Source organism: Bubalus kerabau, chromosome 13 (assembly GCF_029407905.1).
Source record: "Bubalus kerabau isolate K-KA32 ecotype Philippines breed swamp buffalo chromosome 13, PCC_UOA_SB_1v2, whole genome shotgun sequence".
NCBI lineage: Eukaryota > Metazoa > Chordata > Mammalia > Artiodactyla > Bovidae > Bubalus > Bubalus kerabau.
Window position 1 is genome coordinate 71,842,780 of NC_073636.1, and position 25,081 is coordinate 71,867,860.

Consider the following 25,081-nt stretch of genomic DNA (forward strand, 5'->3'; position numbering starts at 1 on the left):
GCACTCGTGACCAGTGAACTGACGAAGGCAGTGTCCTGGGGGAGCACATGGTCTAACAGACGAGCATGCAGCAAACACATGATCAGATCATCGCAAACCAGGTTAAGTTCTGTGAACAGTGTCATACATGGTTCGAAAGGGGAGTGGGAAGGAGACTAGTTTAGGGGTGTCAAGCAAGGTCTCTCTGTGAAGTGACCTTTAAAGGGACATGTAAAGGAGGAGGATGAAGAATGTGAGATGGGGGAGAGTTCCAGGAAGAGCGAACAGCTTGGGCAAAGGCCCCGAGGCAGGAAAGAGGGCGGCTGTGATGTTTCTGAAGGGAAAAAAAGACTTGAGGAATATAAAAAAGACTGGCATGGCAGCTGGCACATGCGAGCAAGGCAGAGGGAATACAGAGTGAGGTTGTAGATAGACATGAATTAAAGCAGACTTAAAATATCACTTTATGCTTATGAAATTGGCAAATTTTTAAAAAACGATAGTATATAATTTTGTCAAGGTTACATTAAAAGTGCTCATATCATTAAAAAATAGCATAATTATTTCATTGAAAGCAATCTGTGAAATGTAGCAAAAGCCATAAGGATGTCTCTACCTTTTTAATACCTCCCTCCTTGAAATTCAGCCTAGAGGATCATTTAAACAGAACATTACAAAGCAGAGAGTTGGTGACATTTTGGAAACACCCAAATATCCAGCAATACAGGAACTATTAAGCAAATTTTGGCAGTTAGACTCTATGGGACATTATGGAGCCATTAAAACAGTGTTGAAAATTCCTTAAGAATGTATAAAATATTGACATCATGGTGTTGAGTGACAGGTGGAGACTATAAACAGGACCTGGAGCTTAATTATATAAGAATGGGTCAGTGATTGAAGGGGAATATATACTAGCAAAAAAAATTAATTCATGTAGGAGATATATTCTCTGTTTTCAAAAATTTGCTTTGCTGTTGATGCTGCTTAATTTTTTTTCAAGTGTGAAGATAAAGAAGACAAAGAAGTAAGAATGGCAAACTACCCAAAGCTGTCTAGCATCCTAAGTGCTAGATTCCAACTCAGATGGAGCAGTAGGCAGAGCCCTCATCTGACTTTCCTTTTCTCCATATCATAGCAGTGGCCGCAACTGCACCTCTTTTAGCCCTGGGTCCAACTGGAAAAGGATTCGCTGGAAGAGTTACCTGCTTCTAATGATTTCAGACATCCCCTGCTAGAGAAATCTATATGGCAATGGTGGATGGACATCTACTGTTTGGTAGGTCCCCATAGACCTTCCAACACCCCTCTCTCAGCTCCTGCCACGGCTCCCTTTAAGAAGCTCAGAATGACTGAGGGTCAAGCCAGTGGTGGGGGTGACTTAGAAACCACCACTGATTGATACCTCCTTTCCGGCAAGTACAGCCAGCTCCTCTGCATCAAGACAAGTTTCTGCTCACTGATGCACACTCTCCCATTCTTAGTGCAGTGAGACTTCTACATTCCAGAATGCCAGTGATGGGCAAGACACCCTGGGAGTCCTCTGGCTCTGATATAATTTTGGCTGAGGGTGCACAAGCTCTTGAAATTGTCAGCCCTCCCAGATCCCTCCTGGAATGCAGCAACTGTCTACCCTTTGCCCCTTGGACTCGTTGTAGTGAAGATCTTGGGATTTATTGGTGAGAAGGGTCTGGGCAGAGAGAGAGAGAAAGAGAGCTTCTAGGATCTCTTAAACTGCCCAAAGGTCCAATTTACTAAGCACCTACTAAGTTCTAGGCATTGTGCCAGGGACTTAGTTATTTAGCCAGGTGGGTTAAGAGCAAGGATGAGAGTCAAACTTGATAGACTCTAACCTTGGCCACTTCCTAATAAGCTTCATGACTTGGAACAAAGCACTTAGCCTCTTAAGCTTTGGTAGTGATGGTGCTGATGGTTACAGGTACCTTCCTTGTGGGGCTGCAAGCAGATTCAGCACAATAACAGCCATCATTAATACTGATAACCTTTACTTCTATCCAATGAGATAAGCAGTATCATCCCCATTTAACAGATGGGTAAACTGGCTCAGAGAAGTTAAGCAAACTGCCCAAAGCTGTCTAGCATTATAAGTGCAGAACCTGGATTCCAACTCAGATGGAACTGTAGGCAGACCCCCTCATCTGACTTTCCCCGTCTCCATCTGAGCCCAACATAAAGCTTGGTTTGCATCCCAGGGCTCAGCAAATGCACAACTGTTTCTGCACCTTCCAAGAATGTCAATGATTTACTAACTATGATAAAAATAACCTCTCACATTTATACAAGAGTGCTTTAAAATGTATAACAATCTTTCACATTCAAATTTGACTTTAAGGGGGAAACCTACTTTTAGGCCGTTTAATTTTATGTAACAAAGCAAAACAAAGAAAACATTTACAGTGACCCACAATATCTCATACACACACAGACACATATATTCCTATATATGTAAAATATATACCATATATATTGTATGTGTTGTCTGTGTGTGCATAAGAGTGCACTTAGGCAATAGACTTTTTAAGGGAGGGTTGTTTTCATTGAAAGAAAGGTTTTGATCTCAGTTAAGATCTCTTAGCCAGTCTCCCTACACTCGCCTTTAATGTTCACTTCAACTCAAAAGATGTACAAAGAAAGGACTGGACCTGAAGTTGGAAATTGCTGTGGGAATGAAAAGACGACTTTGCAACACCTGCAGGAGAGAGACGAAAAGAAAAGAGGGGGAAATCCCTGCTAACTGAAAGGACTTTTGAGGCTGCAGAAGGACTTTGAGTTGTTTGCTAGGTAGCACAGCAGTGCCATCCCTTGTCCGTGTCCCCCACCCCACCCCCAAGCATCAAGAGAGATGCTGCGGCTGCAGAAAACAGCTTTGTGTTCATGCAGCTTTGGGACAGTGGTAGAGAGGGGCCGGTTTCACAGCCAGAAGAAACAGAGTGATGTTCTGGAACTCAGGGCAGACAGTGGAAACAGGGGCCACAGGTGCTGGCCTGGGATTCTCCAGGTGTCTTGGGGGCAGGATCAAACCATGTGCAGGACCACGAATGGGGGGTTCTCCTCAGTACTTTATAGCTCTGACAAACTGGCACCAGCCGAGACATGGCCTGTGTATTTATGTTTCAAAAACTTGGGACAGTAATTACACACGTGGTTTCATAAGCTATTATTTTTTTAACTAATAGCATGAACACTGACCCATGTGATTAGATATTCTATGAAACCATGGTTTGTAATACCTGTGTAGAATTTCACTGTGCACTTGCATAAAAATTTACTTAAATATGTAGGCTCCTATTGGGGCAGTTAAGTGATTTCCAAGTTTTTGCCCTTATAAACAATACAGTGATGACCTCTATGTATACAACTCTTTTTGAGCAGCTCTGATTAGTTCATTAGGAAAAAAATTAGCACACTGTCTTCAAATAATGTTGTGCCACTTACCTAACCCATTGGCAGAAATTCCTGCTTCAACCCTCCTGCCATTGCTGGTTAGTATCACTCAAAAGTACATATATTTTGGTAATCTTATAGTTTAAAATGCATTTATTTGATCATCTGTGACACTGGACATTTTAAATTTGTTTTTCAGCATTCATATTTTGTCTGGCAATTACCTATTTATACCTTTTAGCCCTTTAAAAAAATCAGCATGATGACATTTTTATTGACTTGCTAGAGCTCTTATGTGTAAGAATATATCCCTATTTTCTCTGCTTTGTCACGTATTTTTCCATATCCAGTTCACCTATTTGCTTTCTGAATTTTGTTAGCATAGCATGAAGATCTTTCTTCTTCTTCCTTTTTTACATAGTAAATTTGCAAACCATCACTCAATAGTGTACGCATTTCCTTTTAATGAACTGTAAGTCCCTCCTCGCACAGAACTATATTGTCTTTAGTTCCTTCTGGTTCTTGCCTTTTTCTGCTTTTAACTTCTTAATCGATCCAGAATTTATTTAGCATATCATGATATCTTTGCAATGCCTTCTATTTCAATTCTAAATTATAAACCAATTACAAATATGCTATGTGTTAAGCAATTCTCCATTCATATAAACTGTGAAAGCCTGTGTCACTCTATGCTAGAATATTTTCTGGGCTTTAATTATTATAGCTATAATAAACACAGATATTTCACACTGAAGTCCTCCACTTATTCAAAGCGTTCTTCAGTACTTTTTCTTATATCTTCTTTCAGATCAATTTTGAAATCACTTTGTCAAGTTCCAGAAAGAATCTCATTAGGACTTTGATTGTAATTGTATTAAACCCATAAATTAATTTGGGGAACATTGATATTTTCACAGTATTAAATCTGCTAATCCAGCAACATGATATATCTCTCTCCATTTATTCAGGTCTTGTTTTATCATCCTCTATAAAGTTTGTAACTGTGTGTGGTTTCATATAGTTTCTAAATATCTCTTGGTTTACTCCTAAGTATTTATATTTTAATTGCACTTGAGAATAGGATACATTTTATTTTTTTTTATAATGGTGATCACTGGCATATAGCTATTGATTTTTGTTTATTTGCTTTGTGTCTGACCATAATACTGAAATCTCTTAGTAGTTCTAATAGCTTTTTTTTGTTTGTTTCATTTATTCTCTTAGGCTTTGAGGCTATAAGAACATTTTCTGCTAGAAATAAGAAAGTGCCTTTCCATCCCTAGCTTACTAAGAATTCTGATCAGTAATGAAGGCTGAATTTTTTCAAATTACTTTTCAGTCTCTCTGGAGAAGATCTGATGGTTTTCATCTTTTGACCCACTGATACGAAGCATTAGACCAATAGTTTTTCTAATATTCAACTTTTTTCATCAGTGCATTTCTGGTCACGGTGCCTTATGCTTTCATAATTTAGCCGCTGGGTTTCAGGGGTAATATGAGAAGGATCTGGAGCTTCGCAACTATGTAATTAAAAGTTCAATTCCCAGCTGAGCCACTTGGGCAGGTATACGGCCTTGGGTGAGTCACTTACCTTCCAGTCAGTGGAGGAAATTATACACACCCCACTAGGTTGCTGCAAGAATTACAAGTAAAATAGTACTCATAACAAGCTTAGTATAACAGGCCTCGAGTATGGCAGATACTCAAGCTGGGTAGCTGTTGTTTTCAGTACTATAATCACTCATTTCTTTGTGTTGGTATTTCAACATTTCCATAGATACAGGAATGACTGACATCCAATTTTAATATATTTGGGGGCTATGTCTTTAATCCAGCTAGCTTAATAAACAAACAAAAAACACTGTTAGCTTGTATCATTAATACCTCTCTATGGCTCACTTTTTCTTTAAACTCAATCTTCAAGGTTAAAGAGGGATGTGGGAGTGTTCACCAGGGTAGGTTTGTTGACTTCACCTCCCAGGTGGCCCTAGTTCTCTAGGCCAGGGGTCCTCAACCCCCAGGCCATGGACCAGTACCAGTACTGTTAGGAACCGGGGTGCACAGCAGGAGGTGAGTAGTGGGCATGCATCTGAAGCTTCATCTGTATTTACCACTGCTCCCCGTCGCTCACATTACTTCCTGAGCGCTGCCTCCTGTCAGAGCACGACATGAGAATCTCACAGGGGTGTGGACCCTACTGTGAACTGTGCATGTGATCTAGGTGCAAGGAAAGAAGCTCAGGGGCCCCACGGATTCTGCATTACAGTGCATTGTACAGTCATTTCATTACATATCACAACAAAATAATAAAAGAAATAAGGTACACAATAAATGGAATGCATTTGAGTTATCCTGAAATCATCCTCTCTGCGCCAGTCCATGGAAAAACTATCTTCCACAAAACCTGTCCCTGGTGCTATAAAAGGGTAGGGACCGCCGCTCTAGGGAGCAGAGGTTGGCTGAAAAATCTACACGTAACAGGGTGTGTCATAGGGCTTTTTGGAACTTTACCTAAGGCTATAAAATCAAGAAGAGTAAGTGCTGCCACATTCTAGAAAGAACTGTTAAGGGGCTTCCAGATGTCCCCTCCAGGTACTGCTAAGAGGTGTCCAACTGGACCCTTGCTCTTCACTCCGACACCATGTTCAGGGCATCCAGTGAGGAGACTCAGGGCATCCAGGTTGGGAGGAGAACCTCTGAGGCTGTGCATTGCAGGTGGAAAGGAAGAAAACTCTCTTTTCTCCTCCTCTTCCCTCAGCCAAATGGTAGGCGGGTCTGAGGTAACCACTCATAGAAACTGGGTGCGGTGGGCAGGAGGGAAGAAGGTCTGCAGGAGGAGGACATGCATGAGTCCATCTGATGGAGCCCCAGCAGATGCTGGCTTCTCTGCAACACTCCTTGGCCCGCACAGCAGCTCCTGAACCAAGTGCGGTTCAGCAGGCCTTCCCCTTTCATCATCCCTGTGGAGAGAACTCTCTCCGAAGTCCCACACTCCAGGCAAGGAAGGAAGTGGCAAAGCAGCGGAGGCAGCGAAAGGAGGGAGGGGACATGAAGGAAAAGCCAGCATCCCTTCTCCAGATTGCTGTGAAGAAGAGGTGGTCATAGTTCCTCTTCTGTGACTGCCATCAGTCTGGGATGACCTGCACTGCTCTGGCAACAGTGCCCTGCATGGGAGACCCCTCCCCTGGTTTCTCAGTGTTAAAGAGCTCCTTGGTCTTTAGACTTTGCTTTGATTCTGGGTACAATGGTGATCGGACTTCTATTGGCTAATTCTGCTGTGTTTCCCTAAAATTTATGGAGCTTCCTGCCAGGATCTTGGCAGTGCAGAGACGGAGTCAGATGTTTCTGTGGTTATACCACCATCCTGCCCAGAAGGAAGTCCCCATGTACTTCTAATTCAGAGCCCTAAAAATTATGCCAGGTGATGCTACCCGCGTCTTATAGAGAGTGAAACTGAGGCTTATAGAAATGAAAACAAGAGCCTCACAAAACTCTTGTTTTATTTTCTAGATCCCGAATCCCTCTTTCTCTCTTTTTGTTTCCCTACATTCTGCCCTAGACTAAAAACACATCCACCTGAAGATGCTCATCGCAGAGGGTCAGGTCTTGCCTCCATTCCCTATTTGCAAGGCCTCATTCGTACTAGCCTTGGCCTCCCAAAAGAGAGAAGGGTCTAGAAAACATGTTTCTCTCCCTTAAGACTAGAGACAGAACTATAAAGTGACAATTCCCATTCCCATCAACAGGTACCACTGCAGCCCCTTCAGGGTCCTGAAGCCACTCATGAAAGACCCCAAAAGACCTGCACAGCCACTCACCAGAGCTTCTGCAGGAATCCACTGCTGAGAAAGCATAGAGAACAGCAACTAGAGAAATCCCTTCCAGCAGAGTCCATCACGCTACAGTGAGGAAATCTTCTCAGGCCTGAGATTATCTCTAAATATTTAAATATTCGTTAAAAGGGGCTTTTCTACCCCGGATTCTCTGCTAGGCAGATGAACTGTCTCACTGAAGCTCCACAACAAAATAGTCCAAGTATCATCTCTTGCAAATAGATGAAAAGAAACTAAGGCACCGACAGAAATAATTCGCCCATGCTCATCCAGCTAGCAAGTGCCAGCCTGAAATCAAAATCAGAACCTTTTTAGCTCTAAAGCCCCTATTCTTTTCACTAAATTCTAATGACTACTCTCACTTCATTGAGTCCAGCAATTGGAATTTCTCTTTTTTATCCCCTTGGAGAAAAGAGAGAGGGAGACACATATCATTTCAAGTAGAAACCCATAAATATGTAAATAAAATATAATGTGCAATCAACCCTCCGGTGGAGGTAACAGGCAGAGAGCCCTCCAAATCAGCAGCTCGTCTCATACAGTCGTGTGTCTGGCTGTATCAAGTTGCTTTTCACGTAGCCTGAACTGTCTGAGACCACGGTGAAGTGGATTCCCAGGCAAGGGCCCCTTGATTTCCGAGAGTAAGCAATCTCAGGGGATGTGTGATCACTTGGCTTGCTGGGTGGTTGATGTGTGATTCCATAACTCTGATGTGAAGAGAGCTGCCCAGGGCCTGGTTCAAGAAGGGCTTTGTGGGGAAAGAGATTTCTGGAGCACAAGAGAGACAACTTTAGGTTGCTGAAGACCTGCTTTTGAGATAAGGGGGAAAATGTCACCTGAGAATAAGATCAGGATCTGTGAGTGAGTGTTGTGCGGAGGCAGATTTGGGTAAAAATGAGGGCGAGTCTCTTCCATGTGATGCTGGGGGATGGTTTTAAGACATCAACAGGCAAGTGCTCAGGTCACTAACAGTGGTACCTGCAGAAAAGATGCAGGGCCTGTCTGGACCAGTTTGATCTGTGCACCTCTCATGTTCTCACCTACCTTCCCACTTACTGACCTTGGGCCCCATTCTCAATGCCAATGCCCGTGATTCTCCTTGAGCACTCAAGACAGTTGATGAGAACAGCCTGCCTACTGTCCCTACTCTTTCAATCTAATGGATGCTCTCTGCTCCTACATAGGATCCTATCCAGAGTTGAACAATAACCAGGCTAACACTGGGTACTGAATAATAGTAACTACCCCAGATTCCCAGCAGTAGCCTGGTCTTCCATGGGAGAACATGAGCATCTCATCAGAGATGGCATTCAAGGTGAGGCTGATATGGACAAGAGAGAGCCCTTTTGGGGCCCAACTCCTATTACTGGTTATCTGCTGTTGTAGATGTGCCAGAGGAAACTACCTGCTATTCTAGACCAGAAAACCTCTGAAAGTCCAGGCTACAACATGATCATTATGTTCTAAAATGATATTTCCCATGGGATGATGAAACACAACATCATGGGGGATGACCCACCCTTCCAAATGCCAGTCAACCCAGAGAAGTGGACAAGTAAGGCTTTCTGTTTTGATATCATGATTCATAATCATGACACCCATAATAATAATAGCCACAAATAATGACGTGTTTCATTACAGGCATCTGACGAGCCTTTTGAGCTTTTCAGAGCACTTTGATGTACATTATCGTCTTTGCTCCCCAGGCCTGTATCTCAGAAAAGATGGTGAATGAGTAAACTGAGCAAAAGGAACAAAATGACGACTTGAAAAAATAACTGAATGAGGCATGTCAAGAGAAGAGCATGAAGAAAGAGAACTAAATTGCTTTCATTGGTACAAAGAAGTCCTTTTGGCTTTGAAATCCAGGTGCAATCAGGTAGTTCTCATGGAAGAAGAAGAGGGAAGGTGCTGGTCCTCTGAGCTCCAGACTGACATCTGTCATCACCTGCTTACAGCCTCACCTTAAACACAACATAGCCAAACCTGGGCTGGCTTTCTTGACCCTAAATCATCTTTTGTGCTTTCCACCTCAGAAAACAGCTCCATCACTCATTTCCCAGGCATTTGAGTCTTGGAGTGTCACCTGTGGCTCTTTTCTCTTATCCTCCCATTCCCATATTCCTGTATGATAAATCTATGCAGGCTCCAGTTTAATGGCTAACTCTCACCTTAAGGATTGGAATCTGCTCCCAGTGTGTCCAAGAATCTACCTAGTGACCTGGCAAACCTGGCAGAACCAGAATACACCACTACCTGCCCTTGCTGAATTGGGTCCCTGGCATCTTCTCGATACCTGAGCTTGTGGCTTCCAGTTGCAAGCCGCTGCCTCTAGTACCCAGCACTGAGTTTGGCACATGGAAGGGATTAAGTAGATGTGTGATGAGCAAGACTGTAGTGGCTGGTGGTGGTCATTCATGCTCCGCTTGTCTCCATTGTTACCAGTCTCTTTATTACTCAGTCTCACCCACATGTGCAGAGGAACCTCCATCAAACCATCTGATGGGCAGTTCCTTAGGTCAAGAGATTTAGCTATAAGAACATAATTGATCTGTAAGTTTTGTCTGATGATTCTGTGCTTCAGTATTTGTCCATCTACCTCTGAGAATTGCCTCAAGGATCAAACAATACGATGGCTGTTCCTCCAAAGTGGTATCTGAGTGTATCACTATCAGTGGTTCTTAAATGTGGGCGTGCAACAGCATCACTCAAAGAGCTCCTCACAGCACAGATTCCTGGGCTCCACCCCCAGAATTTTTGATTCACTAGGTCAGGGGACACGGCCTGAGAATCTGCATTCCTAACAAGTCCCCTGGCAATGCCAATGATGTGGGTCCAGGGACAAAACTTTGAAAACCACTACTCTAGATCAATGTAACAGCACTGCTCTTTCCACATCAAACTTGTTTTTCTCCACAAAGTTTGCTATTTCAATACCAGACTTTATGTTTTACCCTTTTTGCTGTTTTGTTTGAATCTTAACCCAGTCTGTAAATTCCTCTGGGTAGAAATTAGACCTTCCACACTCCACATTCTCTCATTTTCTGTTTTGTAAAATAATGAGTACATTTCCAGTGTGATTAATAATAGAAGAGAGAAAGGGAGGAAAAAAGCTCAGACTACCAAGCCCAATAAGCAGTCCTACAAATGGCTATCAGCCCTAGAATTCTTTTAAAAATTAATTATGAGGCAAAGAACATTCTACTAGCAGCAGCAATTGTGAAAAAGAAGATTACCTTTTTGATGACACATTTTATAAGATGTGGGTTATTCAAGATTTTAGGCATAACTTACTTAAACACCAACATTTTTGAAACATAAAACCACAAACAGTGTTTTCAACTCATAATTTTTATAGTGATAGTCAGACAATTGTGTTTTCAACATGTAAAATCCATTACACAGCCGTGGCAACAGTTTGCAATAGATTGTAAATTTTTATTGAGATGATCATCTTGCAATTGAATTTCAAAATGTATTATATGATCATCAGCAAATAAGTCCACGGGGGCTGCTAAAGTACTCTGAATATCATTTATAAAGATCAAAACCTCTGGAAACCCTGTGGAAAGAGAAAAGTCTCATTGGCAGGATCAAATCAATTATTTTTATGGATGAATACTGAATTGCAAAGCTGAGATAAGGCATTACCTGGTTTAATAACATATCCTTATGTCTTTTTTAAGTAGTAAGTTTTATAATCAGGTTTCAATGAGGAATTCTACCAACGATTGGTTTTTGAAACCAATCAAGAAAATGGCGTCTCCACTCATCACGGTGGTTCAATAACACTCAAAGGAATATTCCCAAGCAATAGAAATACTCACCAACTTTGGGTTACATACTTTACCAAGAGGCACTGCTGCTGCTGCTCAATTGCTTCAGCCACATTGGACTCTTTGCAGCCCTATGAACTGTAGCCTGCCAGGCTCCTCTGTCCATGGGATCTTCCAGGCAAGAATACTGGAGCGGGTTGCCATACCCTTCTCCAGGGTACCAAGAGGCACTAAAGTGGCTACAGTCAATTCTACTATAACACTTGTTTCCAAAATGCAAATGCTCTCCAACATGATTGACACATTAGGGAACAATGTGAGTATAACATGAATTTCACATTGGCTATGTGTGATGCTGCACACAGAAACACTAGTAGAGCAGAAAACTGCACTCAGCTGGACTGAACCAGGTAGGAACACACCAGACCCACCTGCCTCTAATATCTCCCTGCTCCCTCTGTTCACTGTGTGTGTTGATCCACACGTGGATCAACTCACCACCACTTTCAGATGGTCCTCCTCCACCACCTTCCAGTAGCTCTTGGACTGTGGCCTTTCTGACACCCACTTCCACAAGCAAACTTCAGGACGTTTCAAAGTAACGCCCCATTTGTATTACAGTTGTACGATTGTACACGTGTATACGGATCAACATGTGTAAGTACAGCTGTGCGCCATTTTTACTAGGTTGCTGTCTTATGGGTCTGTCACTAATGAAAGGTGTGACCCTGTCCCACTTTTCTCCATGAACCTGGAAGCTTTTATTGTGTGACTTTGAACAGTGCAGTGATTTTTAGGCACACGTTATATTGCACTATAGCCTAACTGTTTTATTTTTCTTTTTGTTCCATGGAAATGACTGTCCTGATGGGTCCTTCATTCCCACCCAGAAGGCAGAAGGGATTCTTTCCCCCTCAGAGGTCAATGGCTCATGTTGCCACGTCACTGGTCCTCCACGTCACTGGTCACTGGAGCACCTCCAGTTCTATATACCAAACTGATGGCACACAGCTCTCTCTATGTATTCACCAATGTGTGACCAATGATCAGGGGCATTTGAGTCAGAAAACCTTAGTGCAAACCCTGAGTGTGCTGCTGGCTAATTCTATGACTTTGGATAAAACGTTTAAAAATGTTGTCTCAATTCTTTCATTTATATATGAGATAAAAGTACTTACATCAAATGGTTACTTATTTGGCAAAACTAATACAATTATGTAAAGTTTAAAAATAAAATAAAATTAAAAAAAATAAATAAAATAAATAATGTGATTTGCAAAAACGAAAACAAAAAAATCCCATATTAACATTAAGTCCTTTTAATTTCTTGAGTTGCATTCGAAGTCAGAACATCTAAGGGTACAAATCAGGGGTATAATCCTAGCTAGCTCCCCTTATTAGTAACATCACAGAAGCCTAGATTCTTGGGGATACAGTTGGATACAAAGAACCCCCTCGGACACAGTTCTAGTCAGCAAACTCTTTAGCATCACCAGGAACTTCAGACAAACTGTCAGAGCCTGGCTGAAGGAAACATTGAGCCAGGAGCCTGTAGGGATTTAGAATTCAGAGGACCTCTGGACAGACCATCCCAACCCAGACTCCTAGTAGAGTCTAGCCCCCAAGGGACACAGAGGCAGGAAGCTCTGAGGGATGAAGGCATTTTCAGAATCCACTGAGAGATGCTTTCAGAGCCAGAAGGCACCAGGAGCACCTCAGAGGCTGAACGAGGACTAGGAGCTCTCAAGGACACTGTTAAAACCAAGAGCTCACTCAGGTCACAAGCCCAGCCCAGGGAGAAAACTAAAATCAGAAAGACACAGGATATGCAAGATGAGTCAGAAGCACTCAGAGACATAGACCAAGTGAAGCCTCAGGTCACATAGTCAGAGCCAGGAGCCTCCAGAGATACAACCGGAGCTGGACCCCTCAGGGACACAGCCAGGAGCCCTCAAAGAAACAAGATCAGGACCCCTCAAAGACTCAGAACCAAGAGTCCTCAGAGGTGCTGTTAGTAGTAGGAAGCCTCACATACTCCAAAGGTCCCAGGAGTATTTGGGGAGAAAGAACCAGTGTCCCGGGAAATACTGTTCGATCCAGGAAACTCTCCAGGACTAGAGAGGCTAGACTAGAGCGAGAGTTAGGTGATTCTTAGACTCACAGGTGAAGCCAGGAGGGCCCCAGAGATGCCTCCAGAACCTCAAAGGCAAGACCAAATACTGCTTATTACCCCAACAGGATGCACACTCGTATCAAAGAAGTTGAGGAATGACTGTCACAACTTCAAGAGGAGCATCACTCACAGCAACTGCACAACATCTCTAAACAGAGTCAGGAAGAAGGGTCCTACCTGCACACTTGGTTCTAGTGGTGAGGGGAGGCCCTGGTGGTCCCGTGCCCCCTTCCCCTGGTCGTGTGAGCAGCACTCGGATCTCATACTCCACATCGGGGTCCAGATGCCACAGCTTATAGTTGGGAGAGTCGACGATGTGGGTCTCCGCCCAGGTGCCCGTGGTCGTGCGGTACTCCACCTCCTTCAGGATGATGGGGCCATCTCCAATGATGGAGTTGGCATTTGGCTTGATCCACAGGTAGGTGGCCCCCACGGCCAGCAGCTCTGGAGGGGCGATGGGCGTGGGAGGCTCTGAAAGACAGGAATCAGCAAAGGATGTCTGATGCAAATGGTTTACAGAACAGACTTCAAACATGTGAGGACAAAGGGCAGAATTCCATATAGCCATAGAAATTAGCCTAAAATCAATTAAGTTAATTAACTAATCATATGTAAATACCGGAATCAATATTTCTTCAGTAACTATATTCAATCTTCCCTGGTGGCTCAGATGATAAAGAATCTGCCTGCAATGCAGAAGATCCAGGTTTGATCCCTGGGTTGGGAAGATTCCCTGGAGAAGGGAATGGCAACCCACTCCAATATTTCTGCCTGGAGAATTCCATGGACAGAGGAGCCTGGTGGGCTACAGTCTATGGGCTCACAAAGAGTCAGACACAACTGAACGACTAACACTTTCATCAAAACGCCTTCATTTAAAGAAAGGAAAGAAAGAAGGTCATTATGAGGAAAAGATTTTTCCTGAACACCGCAAAGCTGCCCGGGTTAATATTCTGTTTTCTATCCTCAAATGAGAACCAGCCTTTACTAAATCAGAGTTTGGTTCAAAACCCATGGGAGTCAGGGGTTTACAAACACTTCTTTTATAGGAACACACAGATTGTTAGTGGATGATCTGTGGAATGGTGGTAGGAGCTGAATTAACAAAAGGATGATGGCATAATGGGGGTTCAGCTTCTTCCACAACTCTAATAACTTCCTCCACGGAGAGAGGATCATGATCACAGTGATGCCAGTGGGAAATCAAGGGTCAAGGGAAAAGTCGGGCTGAGCTATTTTGGATCTCCTATGTGTTGCCACCTCTCTTCTACTAAGTTCTATAACTTCAGCTAAATAGACTAGAATTTCAACAGGCACTAACGGTGGCCTCTCCCTGGCAATTTTTAGCTCACTGGCAAAGCTGCAGAAATTAACAACTGCTTTATACTTATTTACCAGAAAATTTCACTTGCATTATTAGTGTCATTCTTGGGATATTAGCACCTCCATTTTGATGGATTAAAAACCTGAGAACCCAAGTGATCATACCACTTAACCAAGAGAGTGGAACAAGTAAGGCAAAAGGGAACCCACATCAGCTTGCCTTCCAACACCAGCTCTCCCTTTGGAAGGCTGTTTATCTCTTGATACCCATTGTCTACAAACCAGTGTGGGTATATTTATTTTTATTTGTAGCAAAATTCAGCAGTGGAACAACAATAAAGAAGAGATTAGAAAGAGAAAACAATCCCCTTTCCTTACCACCCAATATAATTGCCATTTTTATATCTTCATGTTCCATTCCAATTTCTGTTCATATACTTAAATCATTTTTGTGTGTAGTTACAGTAACACATAGAATCAAAGAAGATTTGCTTTTCTTCCCTAATTTATTACAACCAAAGGACTTTGCTTATATACAATGTGGATTTTAACATCACTGTCTTTAGTAGTGATAGGACAGTACATCAGATAATTACAAAAATTATGCTCTGATTACAGGGCACATGAGTAGTTTCAAGTTTTGCAAAGGTAAATAATGCTGCAACAAACATCTTTGTGCAAATGATTCCAGTCCTTCTTGTCTTATATTTTCTTAGGACCAACTTTCAGGAAGTGGGTTATGTATCCAAGGGTATGAATAAGTTAGTGATTCTTGGTGTAGAACTAGGAAGTAAGGGTGGGGAAGGCATTGGGGATGGAGTACACCAAAGCTACGTTCAAGAACTTTTGGAGGGCCTCTGGGCTATTAAGGCAGGTGTCAGTTTCAGTTTGGAACTCAAGTGGGAGCTTTGGGAAGATAGGTCCCATTCAGTGTTTTCTTTCTAATTAATTATCTAGCAACGAAAATTCTCCAGAAAGAGAACAATCACTATGAAGCAAAGATGGACAATATTTTCTCAGTGTGACTTGAAGCAGATCTTCAGGGACAAGTTCAAATGGCCACTATTATAACCTGCCATTTGGTCAGAGGAGGAAATTAAGCAGATTAGTCAAGCTAGATGCTTTTCTTTACAAAGCCATGGAGGTTATTACTCAATGCCTTGTTATCTCAAAGGTGTTTGCAAATTGATTTTTGGATAATTTGTTCCAGGTAGAGAAGTTAAGTTGGCAGGCAGATAATGTCTGGGCTCATCCTTTGTGCATTTTAAATATATAGACCCTTTGATCACCATTATCTACTCTCCAGAGTTCCCATCAGTCGCCAATGAGGCCCCAAAGGTGATATTTTTGTAGCTCTGTGATGACTCTGCCCAATTCCTTAGTAAAATTATTCACAGACAGGCCCTGGACAGAATTAAGATCAGCAGACTTCAATACTTTAAGGCTTGAACAAGTGGTTACAATAAGTTCTCTTCCATGGACTTTCCACCCTAGTTTTTACTCTCCTCCTTTAGGCATTAGCAGTAAATTGCTGGCCATCAGAAAGAAAATCAAGTATCAGTCTCTCCAAATGCTTAGTCTCTTTTCATGTATTTCTGATGGTAGGTGCAAGTATAGTAACAAACATTCCCTCAAGGATATAAATGTGTCCATCTCAAACGTCACACTAGTTTACATGTCCATATGCAGACTTGTCCTTCCCTGTGATCACTCAAGAATATATCACAAACTACATCCCAGTGTTTCCTGTACCTGATCCCAAGAAGCCATCAGATTATTCTTTTGTTCTTTCGGTTTTTATTAATTTATTGATTTATAATTGGCATTCTTTAGAAGGCACATGAACTCGTGGATCAAAGAGAAAAAAAGGGAGGAATGATTTTTTTTTTGGTAGGTACTTGCCTTTTTAAATAATGCACAGAAAGATTGTGCTTGTTTCAGTTTTCCTCTCTGAGACGAGCTATTCAGCCAGACACTGCAAGAATTCTATGAAGCCATCTAATTCAACCACCAGAGTCATCAGGAAGGAAACCAAGAACTAGGAAGAGCCCATGAAGCTAGAAGAAGGTGTAGACAGCTTGAGAACTCAGGGCCCAGGTAGCATTTCTGCAAATGGTTTTCTCCTCTTATACTGGAGATGCTGAAGCAGATAACCAGAAAGATCATTAAAAGAAGTCTATACGAGTCGTCTTTAACTTTGGCGGATATGCAGGATGCTATGGAAATGTGAGAAATTCTAGACTCTTCTCCTCAGGAAAATGTACATAAGCATACTACCTAGAGGTTTGTACATCATTTCAGGAATTCATGAACCTTTTTGAAGACCTTGCATGAATTCTTGAAGATTCTATGCTGAGAATAAAAGAAATCCACACAGATTCTCCTGACAGCCCACATGCCCCTAAGAGCTGATACTTCTCAGGGACCCTGAAGCCACCCTTTGTTGCAGGAGCTAAAGCCTGGGAGCACTACCACGTAAGAAAATGGAACTTGATGTAGGGGTCACAGATCTAGTGCTTCCAGGCACCCAAATATTTGGTGAATATAAATATGCTAAGATTTCCACCAGACCAAGTACAGCAAATGTCTAGGTTCCCATGACTATGACCCACCCAACACGTTCATAGATTCAACAGTTGGGCTAAAATATTTAAAGGAAAAAAACATGAGTCTGCCCACTTAATGTTATCTGTAGAAATCTTCCACAGAGGCTGTCTTAGGTGTTTGGGCTGCTATAACAAAATGCCACAGATTGGGTGGCCTAAACCACATTTATTTCCCACAGTTCTAGAGGCCGAGAAGTCCAAGATCAAGGTGCCAGCAGATTCAGTGTCCATGAGGCCTCTGTTATTGGTGTTTTCATGAGTCTTTTCACATATGAAATGACTAATACCTCTCTATACCTGGCCCCTCACCATCAACTGTGCAAAGCCAGGAGGAAGTGTTTGACATTTGATGGTACTCCTTGCTGACAAAGGTTGAAACAAAATCAAGAGGGAGGGAGCCTGGTTTTCAGGAAGATGAGATCTGGGTTGGGAGATGGTACCAACCTCTCTCCAGCCAGGAATCAAAGCACTTTGAGAACAAGAACCCAAGAAGCCATCATCCCTGAGGCCTGGACAGCAATTGGCCCCGACTGGTCAAGGCTCTCCTTCAACAGGTAGGTGGTGAAGTGACCCCTTAATGCAATTCTGCTTCATCCTCAGGCAGCAATCTCCAGACCAATTCTGTCTTTCTCTTTCCTGCTGTGAGCACTTGTAACAGTTTGACTCCCCAGAAATCCCTACAGAGAGCAAAAGTGCTTCAAATAGCTGGAGAGCAAGTTTGCGCTTGTGTATTGTCTGATCCAGACAGAAATCAAATATTTTGAAAAAAACTGAATGCTACTAAGATTGAAGTGAGCTCTTAGGCATGTTTAAGGCGAACATAAACTGGCTTCTGACACTATCACCCTCTGCCTCCCTCCTGATCACCTTTCTAATTGCACAGCATTTACTGAAGCATATGAGAAGCATTCCATAGGAACGCCCTACCCGGCCCCACCCGCCAACATGCCACATGTACCCAGAGACTATTTTATCACTGCCACATCCACACTTGCACACATGCCGTTTTTCCCAACTAGAATATCGTTTCTTTTGCTTTGAACCAAACCATGTCCATTTTTCTTTTCAATTTTGCTTCATAATGCCTCAGTCGTGTAGACCGCAAGGGTAGGCACACAGTAGATATTTAAAAAGCTTCATGCTGGTTAGCTTTTCTACCAATCAGCATGCAAGACTCTTGTATCAAATATGGCATGGAAGATGGAAGAGGAGAAGAAAATCTAGTTTGGGGCCAGGGCCTGAGTCTTTGTCCTCCACGTCTAGTTAGCTGTGTCACCCTGGACACACCACCCCGTCTTGGGGGTTCTTAATATTTTCATCTTTAGCACAAAAGATGGTTCAAAGTATAAAAATATCTGAATTTTTTCCCAAGGACCATAGGGGTCTATGTGGATATGTTTACTGACTCTACCCTGACTATGTTGCCAGCAGTAAACTGCACCACCTCATTCATCTCTGGCCCATGAGGTCCCTGAGTAGAAGGCAGGATGAGTAGATATAGCATCCAATCTAGCAGTAGATGTCAACTAGAATTAGTCTTTTGTCTAACCTTAACTTACGGCCAATGTGCAATAAATATTTAATGACTTGTTTAAATGGACAGAGAAAATATTGGATAAGTTTTCCCAAAATAAGAGGTTGGGGTGGCAAGACAAAGAGAAAGAAAGAGAGTGTTATAGAGAACAGAGGATGGGCATCCAAGCTAAGAACTGAATACGTCTGGGAGAAGACATCAAATGCCCGGAACAGAACAATAATCAAAGACATAGCTAAAGAAAAAATTTTTGAACTAAATGAAGGTCTGAATTTGCAGACTATGAAGAGCACAGCGGGTTGTAGGAATAATCAATGATGAGACTCAAACTTAAGAACATACTGGCAATATTTTGAAATACCAGACTAAAGAAAAATTCCCACAAGCATCTAGACAAAAACAGATCTTCATCAATGCAAAACAAAAAGACTGAAAAATCAGTTCCCATACTTCATCATTTCAGTTTGAAACACAGGAATATAAGAGAAGGTGATAATAGCAATCATAATTACAAACCACACCAGCAGCAGCTAACGAATGACGCACAGTTTTGATGAACCTGTCACTGTTTTAGTGCCTGAAAGTATTAACTCATTTAATCTTCACAGCAACTCTAGGGATAGATAATATTATGATTCACATTTTTCTGAGCAGAAGAAAGAGATGCAGATTAAGTAACGTGCCCAACATCAAACAGTTAGTAATCTAAAGAACCAGGATTGCAGCCAAGAAGTCGTACTGAGGGGGTCTGCATTCCACTCACAACAGTATAATACACACACAAGAGTTTGAGAGGATATTTCATATCTCAAGATGTTTATAGACAACTAAGTTGTGGTACATTGGCAAAGCCAATAGATAGACAAGTTTAGATTCTGAAAAATGCAGGAAGATGTACTATCTATATAACTTGATGATAGATCCCAGTCCACACTGGGGTGAACTGAAATCACGAGCTCTGAGATGGAGAAACTGGGACAGTAAAAGGATCAGTCTCATGGGATGATTACTAACTCAAGACTCTTGTTTCTCAGGTAAGAGTCTAGAAGGGAATCCCTGCCTCATGCCAGGCCAAACCAAGATAAAACCCAAACTTTTAAAAAAGACAGAAATCCCAATGGCATTTAGATTGTGCTTAAATGTAAGCAATTGCACGGTGAATGGTTAACCCTTGCTCTGACAATTATTCTGAAACTGGACATGAAAATTTTCCATGGAACAGTTTCTCCTTAGATATGACTCTCCAAAGGTACAAAAGCCCAATTTTAACTAAATTAAAGGAAACCAACCAAACAAAAAATCCCACTGACCTATGCCTATTAAAATGTCTAGGTAGAAATACGCCAAATGTTGGTTTTTCCTTAGGATTGTGGGGAAATGAGCGCTGTTTTCTTTTTCGTGTGTCTCTGCAAATGTCCTCTAATAAACCTGAATTGGGTGTTTATTCCAAAGATAAGCATATTAAATAAATGTTCTTAAATGTTGAACTTTTCTAACCAGTGGGACCTCTGTTGGGATTCTGTGCTCTCCACCACCAGGAGTATTTAACAGTCAGTCTCCCCTCTCATCTGCCCAGATGACAGGTAACAAGAATCAAGAACCACATCCGTGTCCCTTTGCCAAGCCAGTTCTTCCCCCATAGCTCCTAATAAGGAGAAATCATGGCTGCTTTCAGCATGGCTCAGACACCTGCACTGTAAGTTGAGACTTGACTTCTGAAAGGTCCCCTAATCACCAGATCAGATCAGATCAGTCACTCAGTCGTGTCTGACTCTTTGTGACCCCATGAATCGCAGCACGCCAGGCCTCCCTGTCCATCACCAACTCCCGGAGTTCACTGAGACTCACGTCCATCGAGTCAGTGATGCCATCCAGCCATCTCATCCTCTGTCTTCCCCTTCTCCTCCTGCCCCTAACCCCTAATCATAGTAACTAATATTTTACAATGCTCTACCTGTTTCCTCATTCATTTTCCTCTGGTGCCCCACAAAGCACACATCTTACACGTGAGGAGACCAAGGCTCAGCTACTTTAGGTAACCTTCCTCCTCTCACACAGTGAATGAGCAGAACTATGTGCAAACCCAGGCCTTTCCAAAGCCTGCCCCCTGTCCTCAATGCTGCACCAACCCTCTTTGTACTGTAAGTGTTAATATAAAAAGCATGCTTATATTTCAGATCCACAGCCTGTGAGTTCAGCAGAGTAAAAGTGCGCACTTAGGATCCACCGTGTGCTAGGCACTGTGCTAAGAACTTTATATGCATCATCTTATTTAATCCTGGCACATTCTTCAGGCAAGGGATAGTTGCAATCCCATTTTATAAACTAATTTTAAAAACCCTAAAGCTTAAGGAGGTTAATGGCTCACAATCACAAGTAAGAAAAGGAACCAGGTTTCAAAGCTAGGGAGATCCCAGAGCAGGGCTTGTAATCACTATATTATACTGTCTATTGCTACTAGGATCCCCACAGTTGAGGAGGATGAAATGATTTATCTTTCAAGGTCATAGAGAAGTGGTTTTGGTGAGAAGAAGCCAGATCTGGTAACTAGCCAGTCAGTACTTTGTTAACCTGGCAGCAATCATAGTCAACTATCTCAGAACCACAGATATGGAAGATACATGGAATGGCATTAGCCCTAACTGCCAGATGCAGAAATCCCTAACATGAGCTAAGACTCAGCTTGAAGCTTATCTCCAGGGATAAGGAGCAGAGTCTATGGTGTTCACACAAGTAGTGAAGAGTTTTAACGGTGAGAAAGTACTTTGAAATACAGACCACAGTCTTTCTCCACCTGCTGTCCACCAGAATGTCACACCAGGCTTCCAAGAGCTGGCCTCTCCCAACCTCTCCAGGTTCCCTGACTACTGAGCTCCCCTCACAAGTGATACAGAGGTCGCAGGAGGTGTTTCTGCCTGTGCTGGTCCCTCTGCTGGAACATTCTTCCCTTTCTATCATCTCACTTTTCTTGTCTGATTCATGTCAATGTATGGCAAAAACCACCACAATATTGCAAAGTAATTAGCCTCCAATTAAAATAAATATATTAATTTTTTTAAGTGAGCTCTCTTTTTTTAAAACAAATGAATTTATATATAACACAGAACTAGACCCACAGACATAAAAAACACACACATGGCTACTAAAGAAGAAGGAGGGATAAATTAAGAGACTGGGGTTAACATACATGCACTACTATATATAAAATAGATAACCAACAAGGAACTTCTGAACAACACAGTGAACTCTACTTAATATTTTGTATTAATAATGACCTACAAGAGAAAAGAATCTGAAAAAGGATACACACACACATAGATATATGTATATAGGGACTTCCCTGGTGGGCCAGCGATTAAGATTTTATGCTTCCAATGCAGGGGGTGTGGGTTTTGATCCCTGGTCAGAGAATTAAGATTCCACATTCCATGTAGTGTGGCCAAAAAGTGAAAAAAAATAATAAAATAAAACAAAATGGTATCATATTAAATGATCATTAAAAAATAACGTGTGTGTGTGTATATAACTGAATCACTTTGCTGTACATCTGAAACTAACACATCATTGTAAATTAAGTATAGGTAAATGAAAAATAAAATGCAACAAGTGCTGGTTCTTCAGATAAAAATATGAACTGACTTCTGTGAGAAAAAAGGAAGAGCGAGCTGTCCCCTGGGACACCGTCCAGCTGTGTGCTCTGTGCTTCAGGGTGCCTTAGCCCAGGGTCCCAGGAGCAGAGCTGGAGACAAGGATTCTGTGCAGAGACCAACTGGAGGAAAGTTCTCAGAAGAAGGTGGACTAGGGAGACAGGATGTGATTTTGTCTAAAGACTAGGCCATCCTCATCCCAGAGGTGCTCTGGAGCAGAAAATGTACCACTTCACGGCTCCTCACTGAGGCAAGGGGGGCAACCTTTTGTCTCCCTGTGTTATTAACTGGATATGGGCTGTTTAGGAGTGCAGGTGTTGCCCCTCAGTCAAGCAACTTCCCTGTAGCCAAGGACAAGAAATCCTGATTTCCTAGGACTTCTGCAGCTAGACACTACAAACTGGGAGGCTTAAAACATGTATAGCCTCCCAGTTCTAGAGCTGAGAAGTCTGACACCAGGGTGTCAAAGGCGACCTGCTCCCTCCAAAGGCTCCAGGGAAGCCTCTCTGGCACCTTGATCCTTGTGTTTGATCTTGATCTTCTTTGGCTTGGAGACGCATCCCTCCAGCTCTGCCTCTGTCTTTACATGGCCTTCCCCCTCTGTCTGTGTCTCTCTGTCCAAATTTCCCTTTTCTCATGCAGTCACTGGACATACTAGGTTAGTGCCTTCCTTCTTTTCCTGTCTCAATTCCCCTCAACTCAACCAGTGTTCCCTTCAAATTCCAAATAAACTATTTGCAAACCCCTGTCTCAGGATATTCTCAGTTTGGAGAAATTCCAATTAAGATATTATGACAGTTTTATTCCTAGTTTTTAAAGGAATCTCCACACTGTTCTCCATAGTGGTTGTATCAGTTTGCATTCCTACCAACACCCAACACTGTTTAAGCGGGTTCCCTTTTCTCCACACCCTCTCCAGCATTTATTTTTTATAGGCTTTGTGATGATGGCTGTTCTGACTGGTGTGAGGTAATACCTGACTGTGATTTTGATCTGCATTTCTCTAATAATGATGCTGGGAGGGATTGGGGGCAGAAGGAGAAGGGGACGACAGAGGATAAGATGGCTGGATGGCATCACTGACTCGATGGACGTGAGTCTCAGTGAACTCTGGGAGTTGGTGATGGGCAGGGAGGCCTGGCGTGCTGCAATTCATGGGGTCACAAAGAGTCAGACACAACTGAGCAACTTAACTGAACTGAACTGAATAATGAGTGATATTGAGCATTTTTTCATGTGTTTATTATAGCACTGAAGCATATACATTATCATATGTAAAATAGATAACAAGTGTGAGTTTGATGCATGACACAGGGAACCCAAAGTCAATGCTCTGTGACAACCTGGGGGGGTGGGGTGGGGAGGGGACACATGTATGTCTATGGCCAATTCATGTTGATGTTTGGCAAAAACCATCGCAATATTGTGAAGTAATTATCCTCCATTTAAAATAAATAAATATATATATTTTAAATATTACAAAAGCTAGGGCAAGTTACTTAACCTCTCTGTGCCTCAGTTTCCTCATCTGTAAAATGGGGGCAATAATAATACCACCCCCATGGAGGGTGCTATGAAGATTAGGTAAGGTATTGCATTCAATACCCTTGGAACAGTCCTAGCACATAACAAGTATGCTGTGTTAGCTACTATTATCTTCCTCCTCCCAGCCAGGAGTCCATGGAGTCAGTCAGCAGTCGGTGGGAAACAGCTGGTGCCCCCATTTCGCACCCCCCACAGAGAGACACAAAGATCCCATTAAAGGCATTCCCCTCGCTGTGTCAGGATGAAAAGGGGCCACAGTCCTCTCAGTGTGTACTCCTGCCAGCTCTTCCACAAGTAAGTACATTTATGAGCTCAGCCTCGGTCTACTTCACACGGCCGTGTTGCAGCCAATGAATTCATTTAAAAATGCATAATTCAGTAACGACTTAGCACCAGGAGAGAGTTTGTGATCTGCAACACTTGACACTCGGTCTGTTCCTGGCTCCACTGGCCCCACCGCAGACTTGACATTTTTGAGAGGACTCTTTGCTGGGCCACGTCCCAAAATTAAGAGCCGAATCATCACTCTAGAAGGGCCTTTTCTGTCCTCACCTGCTAATCAAGAGTCCTAAGAAAGTATGATTCAAGAGTCTATCTCCCCCAGAGAGGGGCCTAGAAGAGCCTGGACTCTAGGTCTTCAGAATCAGAGACCACACTGCAGAAGCTTCTTGTCCTAGAGCAGTTCAGGGTATGCAGACTGCCACCCTTTGCCCAACAGCCCAGCTATGGAGAACAGGGTGGAGGAAACTTGTGCCTTTGCCTATTTGGACCTCTGAGTTCCAAAGACATCCAAATCTACACTTCTGTATGCTAGGGAGGAGTCTTAATCTCCAGTATTTTACATGGTGGAATTGCCTTTGAGGATGTGATCGAGTTAAAGATTTTGAGTGGGGAGAGGATCTTGGAATAGCCAGACAGGCCTGATGTAATCATAAAGACCTTTATATGTGAAATAAGAAGACAGAAGAAACAGACTCAGACAGAAACTGAAAGAGGTTGCACAGCTGAACATGGAGGAAGGACCACGAGGCAAAGATGCAGGTGGTCTCTAGAAACGGCAAAGGCAAGGGAGAAAGTCTCCCCTAGAGCCAAAGGAAAGGCAACCCTGTTGACCCATTTTACCTTCCTTATCTTTAAGACAGTAACTATGTGGGCTTTTTTTTTTTTTTTTTGTAAGCTGCTAAATAAGTTTGTGGTTGTTAGTTACAGCAGCCCGAGAAAACTAACACAAGGAGTGGATCAGATGGAGCAGGTGAGGGA

At 42.5% G+C, this 25,081-nt stretch overlaps 1 protein-coding gene across 2 annotated transcripts in view; it reads right to left on the reverse strand.

Moving 5' to 3' along the window:
- Positions 1-25,081, reverse strand: part of PTPRT (protein tyrosine phosphatase receptor type T) — a 1,142,536-nt gene that overhangs the window by 592,439 nt on the left and 525,016 nt on the right. For both annotated transcript variants that reach the window (XM_055545060.1, XM_055545059.1), the window contains exon 7: positions 13,344-13,637. In XM_055545060.1, the coding sequence (XP_055401035.1) occupies positions 13,344-13,637 (294 nt within the window). The remainder of the gene's footprint in view (positions 1-13,343; positions 13,638-25,081) is intronic.